At 31.4% G+C, this 15,732-nt stretch overlaps 1 protein-coding gene across 35 annotated transcripts in view; it reads right to left on the bottom strand.

The window, feature by feature from the left end:
• Positions 1 to 15,732, bottom strand: part of LOC119606397 (PDZ and LIM domain protein Zasp) — a 180,099-nt gene that overhangs the window by 38,257 nt on the left and 126,110 nt on the right. For 22 of the 35 annotated variants that reach the window (XM_037959873.1, XM_037959894.1, XM_037959876.1 and 19 more), the window contains 3 exons: positions 15,210 to 15,343; positions 8,607 to 8,701; positions 5,052 to 5,430 (listed from right to left, as the gene is read on the bottom strand). In XM_037959873.1, coding sequence (XP_037815801.1) covers positions 5,052 to 5,430; positions 8,607 to 8,701; positions 15,210 to 15,343 — 608 coding nt within the window. Of the gene's footprint in view, positions 1 to 5,051; positions 5,431 to 7,813; positions 8,040 to 8,606; positions 8,702 to 15,209; positions 15,344 to 15,732 lie in introns of all 35 variants that reach the window. The other 13 variants (XM_037959893.1, XM_037959896.1, XM_037959875.1 and 10 more) reach the window with 1 other exon arrangement.

Here is a 15,732-nt window from a genome sequence, read left to right as displayed (position 1 = left end):
AAACTATTAACACGTGTATGGACTAGTACGTTGGCTAATGGACTATTCTAGGGACAAATCTATTGGCTAGTGTTATGACCAGTCCTCTGACAGGTCTATAGACTAGTCTATGGAATGGTCTTTTAACTGATCCCTGTACTAGTCAATTTAGTTATCTGTTGTCAAATATTTCGACTTGTCTATGGACCGGTGTATTGAGTAGTCTATGGGCTAGACTATAGGCTAGTCTAGGGACTAGTCCCTAGGGGCTAGACCAGTCCTCTAACAGGTCAACACTAGTAAATGAAATGATCTATAGTCTATGGGCTAGACTATGGGCTGGTCTAGGGAGTGGTCCCTAGGGACTAGGCTAGTCCTCTCACAGGTCTATACACCAGTATATGAAATGCACAATTAACGTAAAATAATTATCCGATCTTTAGTGTAGTTTCCGGTCTGTTGACTGGTCTACTAACTAAACTATTAACTCGTCTATGGACTAATACGATGACTAATGGACGAGACTATTGAGTACTCTATGGACTATTCTATTGCTAGTGTTATGATCAGTCCTAGACTATGGAGTACTCTATGGACTAATTTATTGGCTAGTATTATGACCCATCCTCTGACAGGTCTATAGACTAGTCTATGGCATGCTATATTAACTGATTAACTAGTCTATGCAGTTATCTGTTGTCAAATATTTCGACTTGTCTATGGACTAGTGTATTGAATAGTCTATGGGCTAGACTATGGTTGGTATAGAGTGGTATAGAGTAGACTAATCCCTAGGGACTAGACCAGTCCTCTGACAGGTCTATACACTAGTCTATGAAATGATCCATTAACGTAAAATAATTATCCGATCTTTAGTGTAGTTTACGGTCCGTTGACTGGTCTATTTACTAAACTATTAACTCGTCTATGGACTAGTACGTTGACTAATGGACTAGACTATTGAGTACTCTATGGACTATTCTAGGGACAAATATATTGGCTAGTGTTATGATCAGCCCACTAACAGGTCTATACACTAGTCTATGGAATGCTCTATTAACTGGTCAATGTACTAGTCAATGTAGTTATCTGTTCTCTGTTGACCAGTGTATTGTATTGACCCGTCTTCTGACTGTTCTATGCACTAGTCTACTGACTGTTTTATTGACTAGTTTATTAACTCGTCTATGGACTAGTCTATTGATTGGGGTAAGGTCTTATTGACTTTGGCTTTGGAATTCTTTATTTAAGGGTCTATAGACTGGTCTATGGACTAGTCTACGAACTAATGATTGATGTGTATATAGACTACTGTATTGACTAGTCTTTGAGTTAAGCTATTGACTAGTAAGTTGACTAATCTTCTGACTTGTCTTTCAACAAATCTACTGAGTTCTTTTTGGACTATTCTGTGGACTAATCTATTGACATGTGGACTAATCTATTGACATGTGGACTAGTCTATTGACAATCTAGTGTATTGACCAGTCTTCCGACTGGTCTCTTGACTTGTATATAGACTAGTCTATAGACTGGAGTGCGTACTAGTCTACAGACTAGACACGTGTATTGATTAGTCTGTGAGCTAGTCAATGGACTAATCTATAGTCAAACCCCCATATTCAAAACCACATTATAAAGTTATTGATGATTTATTGTGGGAATTTTATATGGAAAATGTGTGTAATAAACCTAAAATAAACGATTAATATCTTTATGAATACGGGAGATAATATGTAAACCGGAAAATGTGTGGAATAAACCTAAAATAAACGATTATTATCTTTATGAATACGGGGATTAATATGTAAACTGCGGTATTAATCGTCAAAAGGTATAATTGTACTGAATTTGTTTAATCATTACGAAATAGCCCTTAATAAAATATTTAAATTTTAAATTATTTATTTTCCCTTCAAACAAAACCTTGTAAACCACTTAAACCATTTTAATTAAATGCTTACAGTTTTAAAATAGTTTATAGAATTTTTTTTTTACAATACATGTTCATTAATTTTAAATTCTTTTTCACTCTATAAAACTTTATTTAAATTCATTAATACGAATTTTTATGCCTCCAAAAAGTGTATTTTCTCCATATTTATATGTTCAATTTAAAACATATGCCGCAAATCAGACCACATTTATTTTCTTAATTTGTGGTTAATTTTAAAAATGTAATTTGCCATAAACATTTTACTTATGTAAATACTTACATAAATATTTATACATATACATATACCATATGTATACATATTTTATAATTTAATATTTTTATAATTTTTAATAAAAATAAAAATGATTGAAAACTGTTCTCACCAGCCATTAATTTACGGTTTATTAATCATAATGAGTATTGAAAATTTGCTTGATATGTTTGCAGACATGTTTGTACATGGTTAAGCATGTTTTTGCACATATCAAGAGTGAAAATAAAACAAAAAATTATTAAAACAAAATACGGAGATTAAATGAAAAGAACAAAAAAAAAACTGAAAAATATGAAAATTTATCAATTAAATATTAAAACCTTAATAAATAATAAACAAAATGACCACCAACCAATAAACAAAGTATGCAGTATAAAATACACAATTTGTGTATATGCATTAATATGTATATTTATATGCATACATACATAACTATACATACTTATAAAGCGTAACAGTGAGCAACAAATATTAGTATACCAATATTAGTATACCAAGCACAAATGGTATCGATATTTGATGCTCAAAGCAAATATATTCTGTCCTCTGTTCAGTATTTTAAATACCAGTCAAATACTAGAACTACAAAGGAGACTATATATATGGATCAGTCTGTAGCACAGACTATATTCGAAAGTATATTTCAGACATTAGACAAAGCTATAGTGCAGATTATAGACCAGTCTATAGTCCAAACTATAAAAAGACTATAGTCGAGACTATAGACGATACTATAGTCCAGACTATAAATGAGACTATAGACGATACTATAGTCCAGACTATAGACGATACTATAGTCCAGACTATAGACGAGACTACAGACGATACTATAGTCCAGACTATAGATGTGACTATAGTCCAGACTATAGATATGACTATAGTCCAGACTATAGATAAGACAATAGTCCAGGCTATAGACGAGACTATAGTCCAGACTATAGACGAGACTATAGTCCAGACTATAGACGAGACTATAGTCACACTATAGACATTACTATAGTCTAAACTGTAGACGATACTATAGTGCAGACTGTAGTACAGACTATAGACGAGACTATAGTGCAGACTATAGACAAGACTATCGACGAAGCTATAGTGCAGAGTATACAAGAGACTATAGTCGAGACTAAAGATGAGATTGTAATCGACATTATAGTCGAGACTATAGACGAGACAATAGTCCAGGCTATAGACGAGACTATAGTCCAGACTATAGACGAGACTATAGTCCATACTATAGACGAGACTATAGTCCATACTATAGACGAGACTATAGTCCATACTATAGTCTAGACTATAGACAAGACTATAGTCCAGATTATAAATGAGACTATAGTCCAGACTATAGACGAGACCATAGTCCAGACTATAGACGAGACTATAGTCCAGAATATAGACGAGACTATAGTAGTGCAGACTATAGTGCACACCAGACTATAGACGAGACTATAATTCAGACTATAGATGATACTATAGTCCAGACTATAGACGAGACTATAGTCTAGACTATAGACAATACTATACTTAGTTCAGTCCATAGACAAGTGTAGTTTATGGACCAGACAATAGACAAAGCTTTATTCCAGATTATTATAGGGAGTCTTACCTAAAACAATTTTCTGCCAACTTTTGTCACCCACTGTCAATAGCACATAGGTATAAGTTAATGTATGTGTTTAAATTGTACACAATTGCACACAAACAAACAGTACACAACACGGCCATAAAACACTGTTTACAGTATAATGCGAGTACAATGAATATACACAATTACTTAAACATGTATTTATTTATAGTTGTACTATATGTATACATGTACAATAAACAGTACAAACTGTAAACTCAAACGGTGTCTGTGTTACCGATTGTAAACAGATTTACCCAGCAATCATATCAATTATATCAAAGGCTTTTCTCAAAGTTTTCTGAAGTTTAAAGCAAAGGTTTGAATTGTTCATTTGACTGATAAAGAGATCACTTAGTCAGTAGACAGGACCATATACTAGTCAACGAATTAGTCAATAGATAAGTCTTAAGGCTAGTGAGTAATTTATCTTCATATTAGCCAGTAGAATTGTCCACAGAAACATGGTTTAGTCCATGTACTAGTCAATAGACTTGTTTATAAACTGGTTTTTAGAATAGTTAATAGACTGATCCGTAGACTAGTCCATAGCATAGGCTGAACAATAGATTTCCTCATAGTCTGAAATTTAGACTTTTTTGCACATTTAATCTTTAAAAAAGGATGGAAAGATTGATATTTTAAAGTTCCATTGCTAAGTTTAATAAAACGATTGAGAAAATTGTAGTTTTCAAATCATTCTTAAATCAATTTCAAACCATAGTGTTTGCCGGGCTAAGTGCAGCAGTCTATGGGGGTGTGTGTGTGAGAGAGATTTCATACCTACATACATACAAAGTACGTATTATGAATATTTCAATTTAAATGATAATTTGTTGAGTGGCTTTGTTGTTGCAACTACAGTTGGTTGCACGTTTGTTCGACTATATGTCGTATTAGTGTTGACTGTGATGCAATCAACAACAGTAGCAACAATAGTAAGAACATCATACAACAAGTTGAGCTGTTCAACACAGAGTACAAAAGTATGTGTATAAAAATTAAAATCATTGGAATTTTTCATTTGTATGTGCGTATATGATTTTTTTTTTTATTTTTGTAGAATGTGCAAAAGACATGATTTTCAAGCAACAAAGTTTAATATTGAACACAGCACAGTGCAACAATAATACATAAAGTCACACATACATACATACTATGTATATGTATAAGTATATGTCTGTGTGATTTCATTGTACATATACATATATGAATTTTTATATGCATAATTTCCTTACACAATGCCAACACCACACATTGCACATGGCGGATGTCCGCTAGCTGATAATGGTCTAGGTTGTCCATCCGGTCCTAATGCTGCTGCCTTTGCAGCTGCCTCCATTTCTTCCTTATACTCCGGTGTCTGTAGAGCCGGACATACTGGCATAACAATTAGTCTGGGATCAGGTATTTCTGGTACGGCAGCAACGGCGGGTTTTGGTGGTTCTGTGTTGGCTGTTGATTTGGGAGTTGGCAAACTGGGGCGATGTGTGGCGGCTGGTGCCAATGTATTCTGTTGTAATGGTGTACCAATACGCTCATCATCACTATCCTGCTTGTGATGGCCGCCAATGGCATGACTTCGTGTCCAATAGTAGTTTGATGTGCTGTGTGGCTCTAGATTTAAGGATTTGTCAATTTTTAAATTTTATGCTAAATAAAATATTTAAACTCAGACAGATTTCCTATAACTTTAACTAAATACTGTTTGTTATAAATAAATATTATTTTCCTTTTGGGACAATTTAAATTATTTCACACATTTGTTTGTCCTAACAACTAATTTATATTTCGCACCTGAAAGTATGCAAATTAGCTGTAAATATTTTAGCAGTTGTTTTTGCATAATAAGTATTCTCTATTGTATTTTAAAATTATAAAACTTTCTATTGAAACTATACTAAACTAAATTATATTATATTTAAATGATATTTTTGGACAATTATGATTACAAAAGTTATATTTAATAGATAGACAAAAGAAAGGATCAAAAAAGTTTGCGATGTTTTTAAAACAAATAATGATTGCTAAAGGGTTTTTCATTAAGAACGTTGTGTTTTCTGATAATTATCGAATAATAGAGATATTGGCTTTACTATCAAAGTTCTCGTTACGCTAACTTTGCTTTACGAAATTCGATTTCGTATTCCATAAGTAATGAAAATCATTTCTATAACCTCCTCATAGGACGTTTAATTGAAAAAAACATCGTTCTTAATGAAAAACCTTATTTGGATTTCAATACTAGTTCAGGGTAACACTTAAGACACGTTCCTTTTCTCATGACCAGGATGTTCTTTAAATAGATAATGTTTGAAATATAGGTGTATAATATAGTATATTATAGTTAGGGAAACATTTAGACATAAATATGTATCACATTACTACAGTGTTTTGCAGATTTTATAATGCAAAAATGGGTTCTGGATACTTTCTTTAATTTTGAGTACCTATATCCGATTCCCACCTATAAATCTAAATAGCAATGGAATACATGTGTAAACAGTTCTAATATGAGATCACTATGATATTGCAAAATTAGTCAAGTTACAAAACATATGATTGACTTGATAAGTATCATTTGTTAGGGTATTCAAAACGAGATCGGCTTCTAATGCTAAGAAATATATTCATTATATGATCAGATCTTTAGACTAGAATAAAGACCAGACTGTAATCAAAAATATAGCTAATACTATAGACTATATTATAGGCAAGACTATAGTCCAGTCTTTTGTCAAGATTATAACTAAATTATAACTGAGAGTATAGACCTGAATCTAGTTCATAATATAAACCAGATAATACAGCAATAATCAAAGCTTTAGGCCAGACTATATACCAGAATGTAGTCAAGACTGCAGTCAAAACAATATACCTATTATTGTCTAGAATATAGTTCAAACTATAGTCCGGACTATAAACAGAACTATTGACCAGACTATAGTACAGACTTTAGATTAATCAATAGATCAGACTATAAACCAGACCATTTACCAAACTATAGTTCAGACTTTAGACCAGACTATAAACCAAACCCGATAGATCAGATTATAAAGACGATTATAGAATAGTCTAGAATATAGACCATACTATAAACAGAACTATTGACCAGATTATAGTCCAGACTTTAGACCAGTCTATAGACCTGACTATAAAACAGACCATTGACCAGACTATAGTCCAGACTTTTGACCAGACTATAAATCAGACAATATTCAAAACCAGATAGGCCTGATTATATACCATAGTCTTCAGAACAATAGACCTACAATATTGTGCAGAATATAGACCGGACTATAAACAGAACTAATAATCAGATTATACATAGTCCAGACTTTAGACCAGTCTATAGACCAGACTATAAACCAGACCATTGACCAGACAATAGTTTAAACTTTTGAACCGATTGTAAACCAGACTATTGACCATACTATGGTCCCGACTATAGATAAGATTATCGAGGCGACTATAGACCAGAATATAGATCAGACTAAAGCATAGACTGTATACTAGACTATAAGCCAGATTTTAGACTATTAACCTGACTATAGACTAGATTATAGTCCAGACTGTTAATAAGACCATAATCTGGATTATAGACTGGAGTACATATCTATGCCAATAATTGTGTAACACTGGGACTTTTCTGGAAATATTTCTCTGACTTCACATTTTCCAAATACATCACGGCTTCCAAAGTTCTGTCTTAGTCTAAAGTTTCTTCTTGCCAACCAAGTTCCATTACATCCCTAAAGATTTTAAATTTGCATACAAGAGACCCTAACAAATGATACTTTCGATGACGACAGAGCTATAGAAGTATTTTTTGCTGCATTAATGACGAATGAATTTGTTTGATTTCAAATTTTAATTGTTGTTTTGCTGTTTGTTCGTTTTTAAACATAAACTTTTTTTAAAAATGTATTTTTAGTTAAAATTTAGTTAAAAAGAAAAAGTGATAGAGAGAGATAGGAAAAGAAAGAAATAGTAAACTTACGTAATGAGACGTTCACATTCAACACAGATATTTTGACCAGTTGGCAAACCACCAGTGCTTGGGGGTTTTGGTTGGGTTACTGGTGCACTAACGTGTCTAGTGGTTGATTGTTGTTGTTGATGATATTGTTGTTGTTGTTGGTGGTGATGGTGCTGTTGTTGAGGTTGTTGGTGTTGATGTTGTTGGTGGTGTTGTTGAGGTTCTTGATATGGATGATTGTTGAATGCTGTTGTTTGTGTGCGATTTTTTATTTTGTTAATTTTTTTTCATGTCGAAAAGTATTATGTGTCATTGTTAATTGTTTAAACAAAATGCAGCGCACAGCCAAAGTATTTGTTTGTGTTTTTATTTTGTGCAGAGAGACATCATTATTTGGTCGCATGATTTGAACATGAATAAACAATTTTTGTATGATAAACAAAACAAAAAAAACGAAAATAACACACACAGACATAAAAAGAAAAGAAAAATGTATAATAAGTAAGAAAATTGCGCTAAAAATATCTAAATGCATGAAATATAATTTAATATATATAATTATTTTCTATAACTGTCAATATTTTCAAGGTCTTCTTGTGGAAATTTTAAAAAAATATTTACCTTAAAATCACAGAAAAGCTACAAAAAATCTTTAACATTAATATTTACTAAACAAATCTAATATTCTTTTGGTATAATTTAAATTAATTAACTATTCTTTATAATTCTGCTCCCTCATCTAATTTAAATAGGTTCTGTCCATTATTAATGCAATATAAAATTATGGCTAAATTATAGTAATCGCTTATATTACCTGGTGTAGAGGGGCCAGATTCTTCTTCACGCAAGAATTTCAATACTTCAGACTTATCGGCCTGGTATTCCTTTTCGTTTTTCTTGAAGTTAACACTGTGGGGAGAAATAAAAAATAAAGAAAAATTAATCATTAAATATAACATCCCTAAAGTAGTTTATAGTTTTTTTCTAGTTTATTAAACAACTACATCCCTAACGTATGCTATGCTATTTTACTTAATAACTACAGTGAAGTGCATAAGTTGTGGTACCATTTAAGCAATAAACTACTATATAATATCTTTATATCTTTATTAATTAATTAAATAGAAATATGTAATTGTTATAAAACATTTAAGTTATTTTTCCTATAATGTTTAACAAATCTAGAACTATAGAAATGTTTTTAAATTCCTTTAGAAATCAAGTATTTTTATTTTCAAACATTGTGCCAAAATAAGCATCTGTTTGATTTATATTGGATTAAATCCAATATCAAAATAATTAGCCAAATTAGAACAAGAATTTGAAAAATTTGTTAAAACCAAAGTTCTTCGTAATTTTCCGTTCTAACAACATAATCTTCTAGTGGATTACATATAAATAAAAATTTAAACACCTTATAATTTTTATTTGTTTACTAGAGGTCTACAAAAGTCAAAATGTTGTTGATATAAGGTGCTGATACGAATTAGAATTTACAATTAAATACAGCTAACCATTTAAGGAAATTAAAGGTATTTAAATATTTCAATAATTTGTTCGAAATACATTTCAGACTGTAAAGAATTTGTCTGAAACATTCATACTCAACAAACACACGAATATCTTGAAACATGAAACTAAGCATGTAAAGCCCGGAGGAAAGGAAATCCTACAAAAGGTAATTTTTCGTTCTTCAAATGGTTTTCTCGAATTTTCTATAACTTTGAACCTAGAAACATAAAATTAAACATTCAGAGTCCTATGTGATTGAAAATCTGTAGGAAAGAATTTTTGGTACATTTTCTTTATTTGACTGGTACTTTTTGGTTTTTATGAAATATTCAACATAGAATCAGAATACATGTATCTTAATGGAATGAAAATCTACAAGAATGTATTTTTTGGTACTTTTTCGTTATTCATCTTAAAGCTTAAGACTTAGAATAAAACACTCAGCGCAATGATTTAATGGAAGGGTACATTCTGGTACTTTTATATTTTTATTATATTTTGATTTTTTGTAATAAAATTCATACTGACTGTTTTTTCTAAGGATATATACGATTCGGCACATCCGAATTTAGAACTCTTACTTGTTTGTGATTAAATTTATCACTCTCAGATCTAGGGAAGCTAAAGAGAACATATCGAGGGACTATATTCAATAGTCCCTATTTGTAATTTTTATGAATATGAGATTTTGATGGCAAAATATCCAGCAAACTATTCCGCATCAGTGATATAAATTTAAACGAAATTTTTTTTGACAATTTTGTAGCAATTTTTAAATTTCTCTATCTTAAAAAAAGAAAAATTCTGAATGCAAAACTCTCTATCATATCCAAAAATTTTTTCAAACTCTATTATTTTGGATAATTTTCTGTTACAAAACAAGTGTTTTTACTAATTTGATAATTCTGACAACAAATCCGCCAAAATATTTAAAATCGGTTTATTAGTTTTCGAGATATCGATCATTATGATAATAATTTGATTATGTTTGACCATATAACATTGATTTTGGACCAAAACCTTATAATCTGTTGCTTTCTCAAAAATTTGGTTTCTACTATACTTCATTAAATTGCATAAAATATAATATTTATTGATATTAAATCAAATAAAAAAAATTATAATTCTATGAAAAACTATCTATCTGAACCTTGTATATCTGATATAAATTTGCGAATAATTTTGGAAATAATGCAAAATTTTAAATTCTTTTTATATAAGGATTTAACTTGTATTATTTTAGATATAGACTATTGAATATAGTCCAACGATATATACCATCTTTAGAACCATTGTGGAATAGTTTCCAGCGATTTTTGTTTGAAATGGTTAAGTTTTGTATTAATTTTAGAAATAGTTGATGAATTTTCGTTAGTGCAAATATAATTAAAAAAAACTATTTTCAAAATATTCCAAAATATATCTAATTTCAGATATTTCTAATTGTATTTCAGAATTTTTCAATTGTGTTTCATAATTTTCAAACAGAATTTACAATAACTTTTGAAATTTTCAACCGATTTCTGTGTTTTAAATATTGTTGGAATGATAATTGCATAATTGTTACAATTTTTTCATCGTAATAATCAAAAAATATTAATTTAGTGGTAAATAGTTATCAAAATTAAGAGACTCAGCGCAACCAAGTCCGATTGCCCTATCTCTACAAAATTTGTTTTTACAGCCCGAATTACAACAACATTATTTTCAACTTTTACAAAAATACCGAATTGAATATTGGGAATACATATATAAAACCGTGCAATAAATGAAATAACATCAAAATATGAAATCCTAAAAAACTGTGACTCGTGCTCTTTTCGAAATGACTGTGTCAATTAATCCACATACTATTTATTGACTAGTTTATACACATATCTATAGAAAAGTCTATTGCCTATTTACTAGTATACGGACTAGATTTTGATTAATATTTGTACTAGTCTATGGACTATTTAGCATAAATGTGTAAAACAAAAAAGTTCTACGGTAAGTAAGTATAGTGCGGTATTTTTCGATGTTAAAAAGTACTGGAAAGGACTATTATACTGAATTTCTAATTGTATTTATTTCTCATTTATTGTATTAAAGTCTACAGACTTCTGCTATAATTGACACAAGCCCACACAAAAACCCCCGAATCGATCAAAAAACCCCGAATGATCGAATTAATATCCAAGCTCAAAGTTTTAGGTCGTATCTGTAGAACAGTTAAATGCAAAATATTTTATAGAAATATTCTTTACAGAGAAAAATTCTGCAAAAAAATTCCCAAAAAATATTCTATAAAAACAGTTCAATTTAAATATTTTTGCCATTTTTTCTATTAACAAAAAAATAAACAAAAATTTGAGTTTTCAGTAAAATAAACAAATTTAATGCTTTCAATGTAATTCTTTAAAATTTTAATTTTATTTGCTCTACATTTAAAGCCAATTTTATTATTTTACCCCCTCTAATTTGCCGCAAAACAAATTTTGTAATACACTGTAGAAATTTATTTAACAAGCACTTTAAATGCAAAAAATTATATAGCATACTTTAAGGTACGCACATATTTTTGTGTTGCTGTTATTCCAACTACCCTCGAAATGCAAATAACATTAGTTTGCATATTTGTTGTAGCCTACTTTTTGTTTTGTTTGTAACAATTTATTTCACTTTTTACGTTTTTTTCCCTCTGAATCGGCAACAAAACCTAAAGAGGATACTACGGGTGCACTCACTACCGCAAACATGCATACTCTATCCCATCTACAAGAGAACGAGCTTAAAGGCATTAAGAAAATTAATTTAAGTTTATGGTTTGGAAACAAAAAAAAAAACGAAACCAACAACATTTACACAAAAAGACTTTAAAACCATGTTCCATGAGGTTGCAAATAGTACACTACAGCGAGAAAACAATGAGATACAATGCAACACTTATATACATACATACATATGTATGTGTATATCCTTGCTAAATAAATACTACTGTTTAGTATCTGTATGAGTGAGTGCGGTAGTCGAATATACTAACTATGAACCTAGTTACTCGTACTAAAACAATATGTTGTTATTGCTGCAATTTATTTTCTTTTTGTTGTTGTTTTTTTGTCGAGTTTTCTAGGTTAAGCTTTAGTTATTGCTATTGTTTCTATTGTTGCTGTAGTTGGCGGTATTGTTGTTGGTTAAAATTTGTTGAGAGTAAAAACTTAGGGGAACTTCACTTTCATATTTGAAAATCCTTAGAGTAAAATTTAGAAGAAAAACAACAATGCCAACATTGCTAACAAACATACATTAGAGTCCCTTACCAGCCAACACAGAAAGTGAGAGAAAGTTTTAGTGTTTTTTTTTTGCCGTATTTTCCTGGGTGCTTTTCAAAATGAAAACAAACTTTAGCAACATTTTAACTTTGGCCCTTTTGTATAGAAGATAAACATTTTTTTTGTAACAACTTGCGGGTGCAAAAGTGCAAATACGCGATATGAAATTGAGAGAACAATACGAACTGACGTAATGTGGAACCCAGGTTTATAGAGAAATTGTAAAAATAAAAGGGTTAATATTAAATAATAGAGTTATCAAGCCAATTTTGTATATGACATTTAACCAGATAATGCTTATAATGCACCGATTCTCACGGGACTTGCTACCACAATATTGATATCAGATTTCATATTAGAAAGGGGATGTTTTATGAGGTGTTGTTTGGAACAAAGTTGCTTCGAACTCAATTCATTTCAATTTGGTATCTTGACACCTATTATATGTTGAAGAAGGACTTACGAGTCAAATTTACAGCTGCTTAGAAACCTTTGATGAAATGTGACAATCACTCAACCAAATATCCAGAAAGTCCCGATCAACTGCAAGTTGTTTTGTACTCTCGAAAGTTATGGGTGTAACTCTTAAGCTTTTTGGATACCAAGAAACTTTATATGAGAGAAAATAAGGCTTTCGCTCTGGTCTGGTCCAAACTTGACATAATGACACTAATCTTGGTGTAGTGGAGTCAATCCCTAATCTATTTGGACCTAATGGCACTTCTCTTTCAGTAGTTATGTCGTTATAAAATCTTTAAGCTAATCTCTTCGGGAGCTGAAAATAGTTTTCCCCTTTTCTTTCGGATTTTCTCCGCGAACGTTCTATGAGAGTAGTAATATAAGGAATTTGCTCCAATGTCTGTTCAATGTACAATTCTCTTTTTAATTTTCATGAACGACCTACTATCAATCACCTCTAATCCATTGCTTCGAGATAGACTGATACTTCTGAGATCCACCGGGGGCATGTTACCTTGATGAAAGACCCCCATCTTGATGTTATTGACATCCCGGAGAAAATAGGTGCTACCCATACCTCTAGTCTGCCGGGAATATAAACTGTTGATAATCTTGGAATTATTTGACATGGCTTTGAACCGAGGATACCAGGGGATCCGGTAGGCCATAGGGCAGAGTTTGGGACTATGCCGGTACTACAAACTGTTGCTGATTAAATGTATCCGCGGCCTTTTCTTGGAATTATTTGACATTATTTCGAACCAGGGATTCTTATAATCTGGTACCACGGGTACCGGTAGCCCATAGGACAGATTTTCGGACTTTGTCTTGTCACGATTGTTGGGGAGTTCCCTTCAGGGTGCACATGGTAGCTGTGGTTTTAACCCAAACTCGCGGCAAGGGAGTGTTGGTTAAAAAACTGAAGCACGGTAAAGTCTATAATTCGAGATAAGTTCGGTGCTGTTGCCGAGACAACAGAGATCCCACAGAGGAGTGACTTTGGGACTAAGCATTGGGGATAAGTTGGTGTGAAATGTTTATGATATGGAATAAATGTAGGAAATGGGCCTCACCCACCCGTATATCTAGTGTGATATAAGTTTTTCTCAAAGAGAGTGTCGGATGAAGTGTGTAGGATTGAATGATGATGGCTATAGGATATATTATACAAGTGATATCATTGAATGTTTCTCCCTTGTCCGGCATTGTGTTCCCTGTGAGTAAGAACAAATTCTTGGCTTATTTAATAGATTCGTAATTCGGTTTACCGATTACATCTCTAGGTGTTGTTGCCGAATCAACAGAGGTCATCACATAGGCGAGGTTGTTATTGGAAACGATGTTTATATATCTCGGAAATTAAGTAACAGGGCAGCAGTGGTCTAAGATTAGACAGCTCGAGTACTCGAGCAAAGTCCTTGTACATCGAACGGCAGAACTATAAACAAAAATTTTAAAATAGTCGGAGGTGTCTCATCTAACAAGCTCGCTTCTAATAATCACTTTGACTTCTTTCTCCACGATCGTTCTAAAAATATATAATATAAGGAATTTGTTCCAATGACTATATCTTGAATTCAGGTATTCCTCAGTACTCTGTCTAACCTTCCTCTTTAATATTCCTGAACGACCAACCATCAATCATTTGTAGTCCCATTCATTCCTTCAGAGAAGACTGTTTCATCTGAGAACAAACGCAATTCGATTCACAGTCTAGCTAATGACACTTCTCTTTCAGTAGTTGTATCGATATCTTATCTCCTTATGCCCTAATGTGGGCCCTGATCGAATAAATTGATCGAATCGTAAGCTGTTTTCGTTACATATTCATAATATATGATATTTCTATTTAATGGGGAAAGCAATTCTCCCACAATTTAACCCCCCTTCTAAAAATCAACTTCCTACTAAACTTAAACTGTTGCAACAAAATAATACACAACAATTTAAAGTAAAATTTTTGAAGTTTTCTGATGTAACAAAATTTCCAAAATAACTTACAATACTTTAAAGACTTCTCTAACACAAATTGAAAATTATTAACAAGTGTGCAAGTTTTATATAAACTTTAGCAAAAACTATATAAAATTTACTATAACTTTTTCTTTTCGATATTCTTTTTTTTTTTAACTTACCCAAGGACACCACCAGCCAATACTTCAGCCTGAGCCGAGAGGGTTTCTGCAATAGATTCATCGCTATAAATGCCAACTGGGCTGTTGTATTGTTTATTGACAATACTCTTAACGTTGCCATCAACGCCATTGCCCTAGATGAGAGTAAATGAAAGTTAAGTAAAATAAATGATAAATAAAATTCAAAAAGATAAACAGGAATAAAATCAGTAAAATTTTTATAAAATAAAATAAAAAAGACAGCCCTTTATAATGTTAAAAGTTTATTAGATGATGATTTGGTTTCTGTTTATTTTCTTTTGCTCTCTAAAGAAATGAGGTCATAAAGTATTTTAACTTAAACTGAAAGCGTATAAAAGAGAAAAAGGAAATATATGAAAATGAAATATGCCCAAGAGCAAAGTAATCAACAGCATGAAAATAAAGTTACAAGTTTCTGTTTGACTCTGTACTACATTGCTTTTGTAAAGTGATAAAATTATTATTTCATACTCTTTTTGATATTTACTCGTATTTATGTTTA

Source organism: Lucilia sericata, unplaced genomic scaffold, assembly GCF_015586225.1.
Source record: "Lucilia sericata isolate MDLA Ls3-8-SP2 unplaced genomic scaffold, ASM1558622v1 Contig000578F_arrow, whole genome shotgun sequence".
NCBI classification, from domain to species: Eukaryota; Metazoa; Arthropoda; class Insecta; order Diptera; family Calliphoridae; genus Lucilia; species Lucilia sericata.
This window is presented reverse-complemented; position numbering and strand designations above follow the sequence as displayed.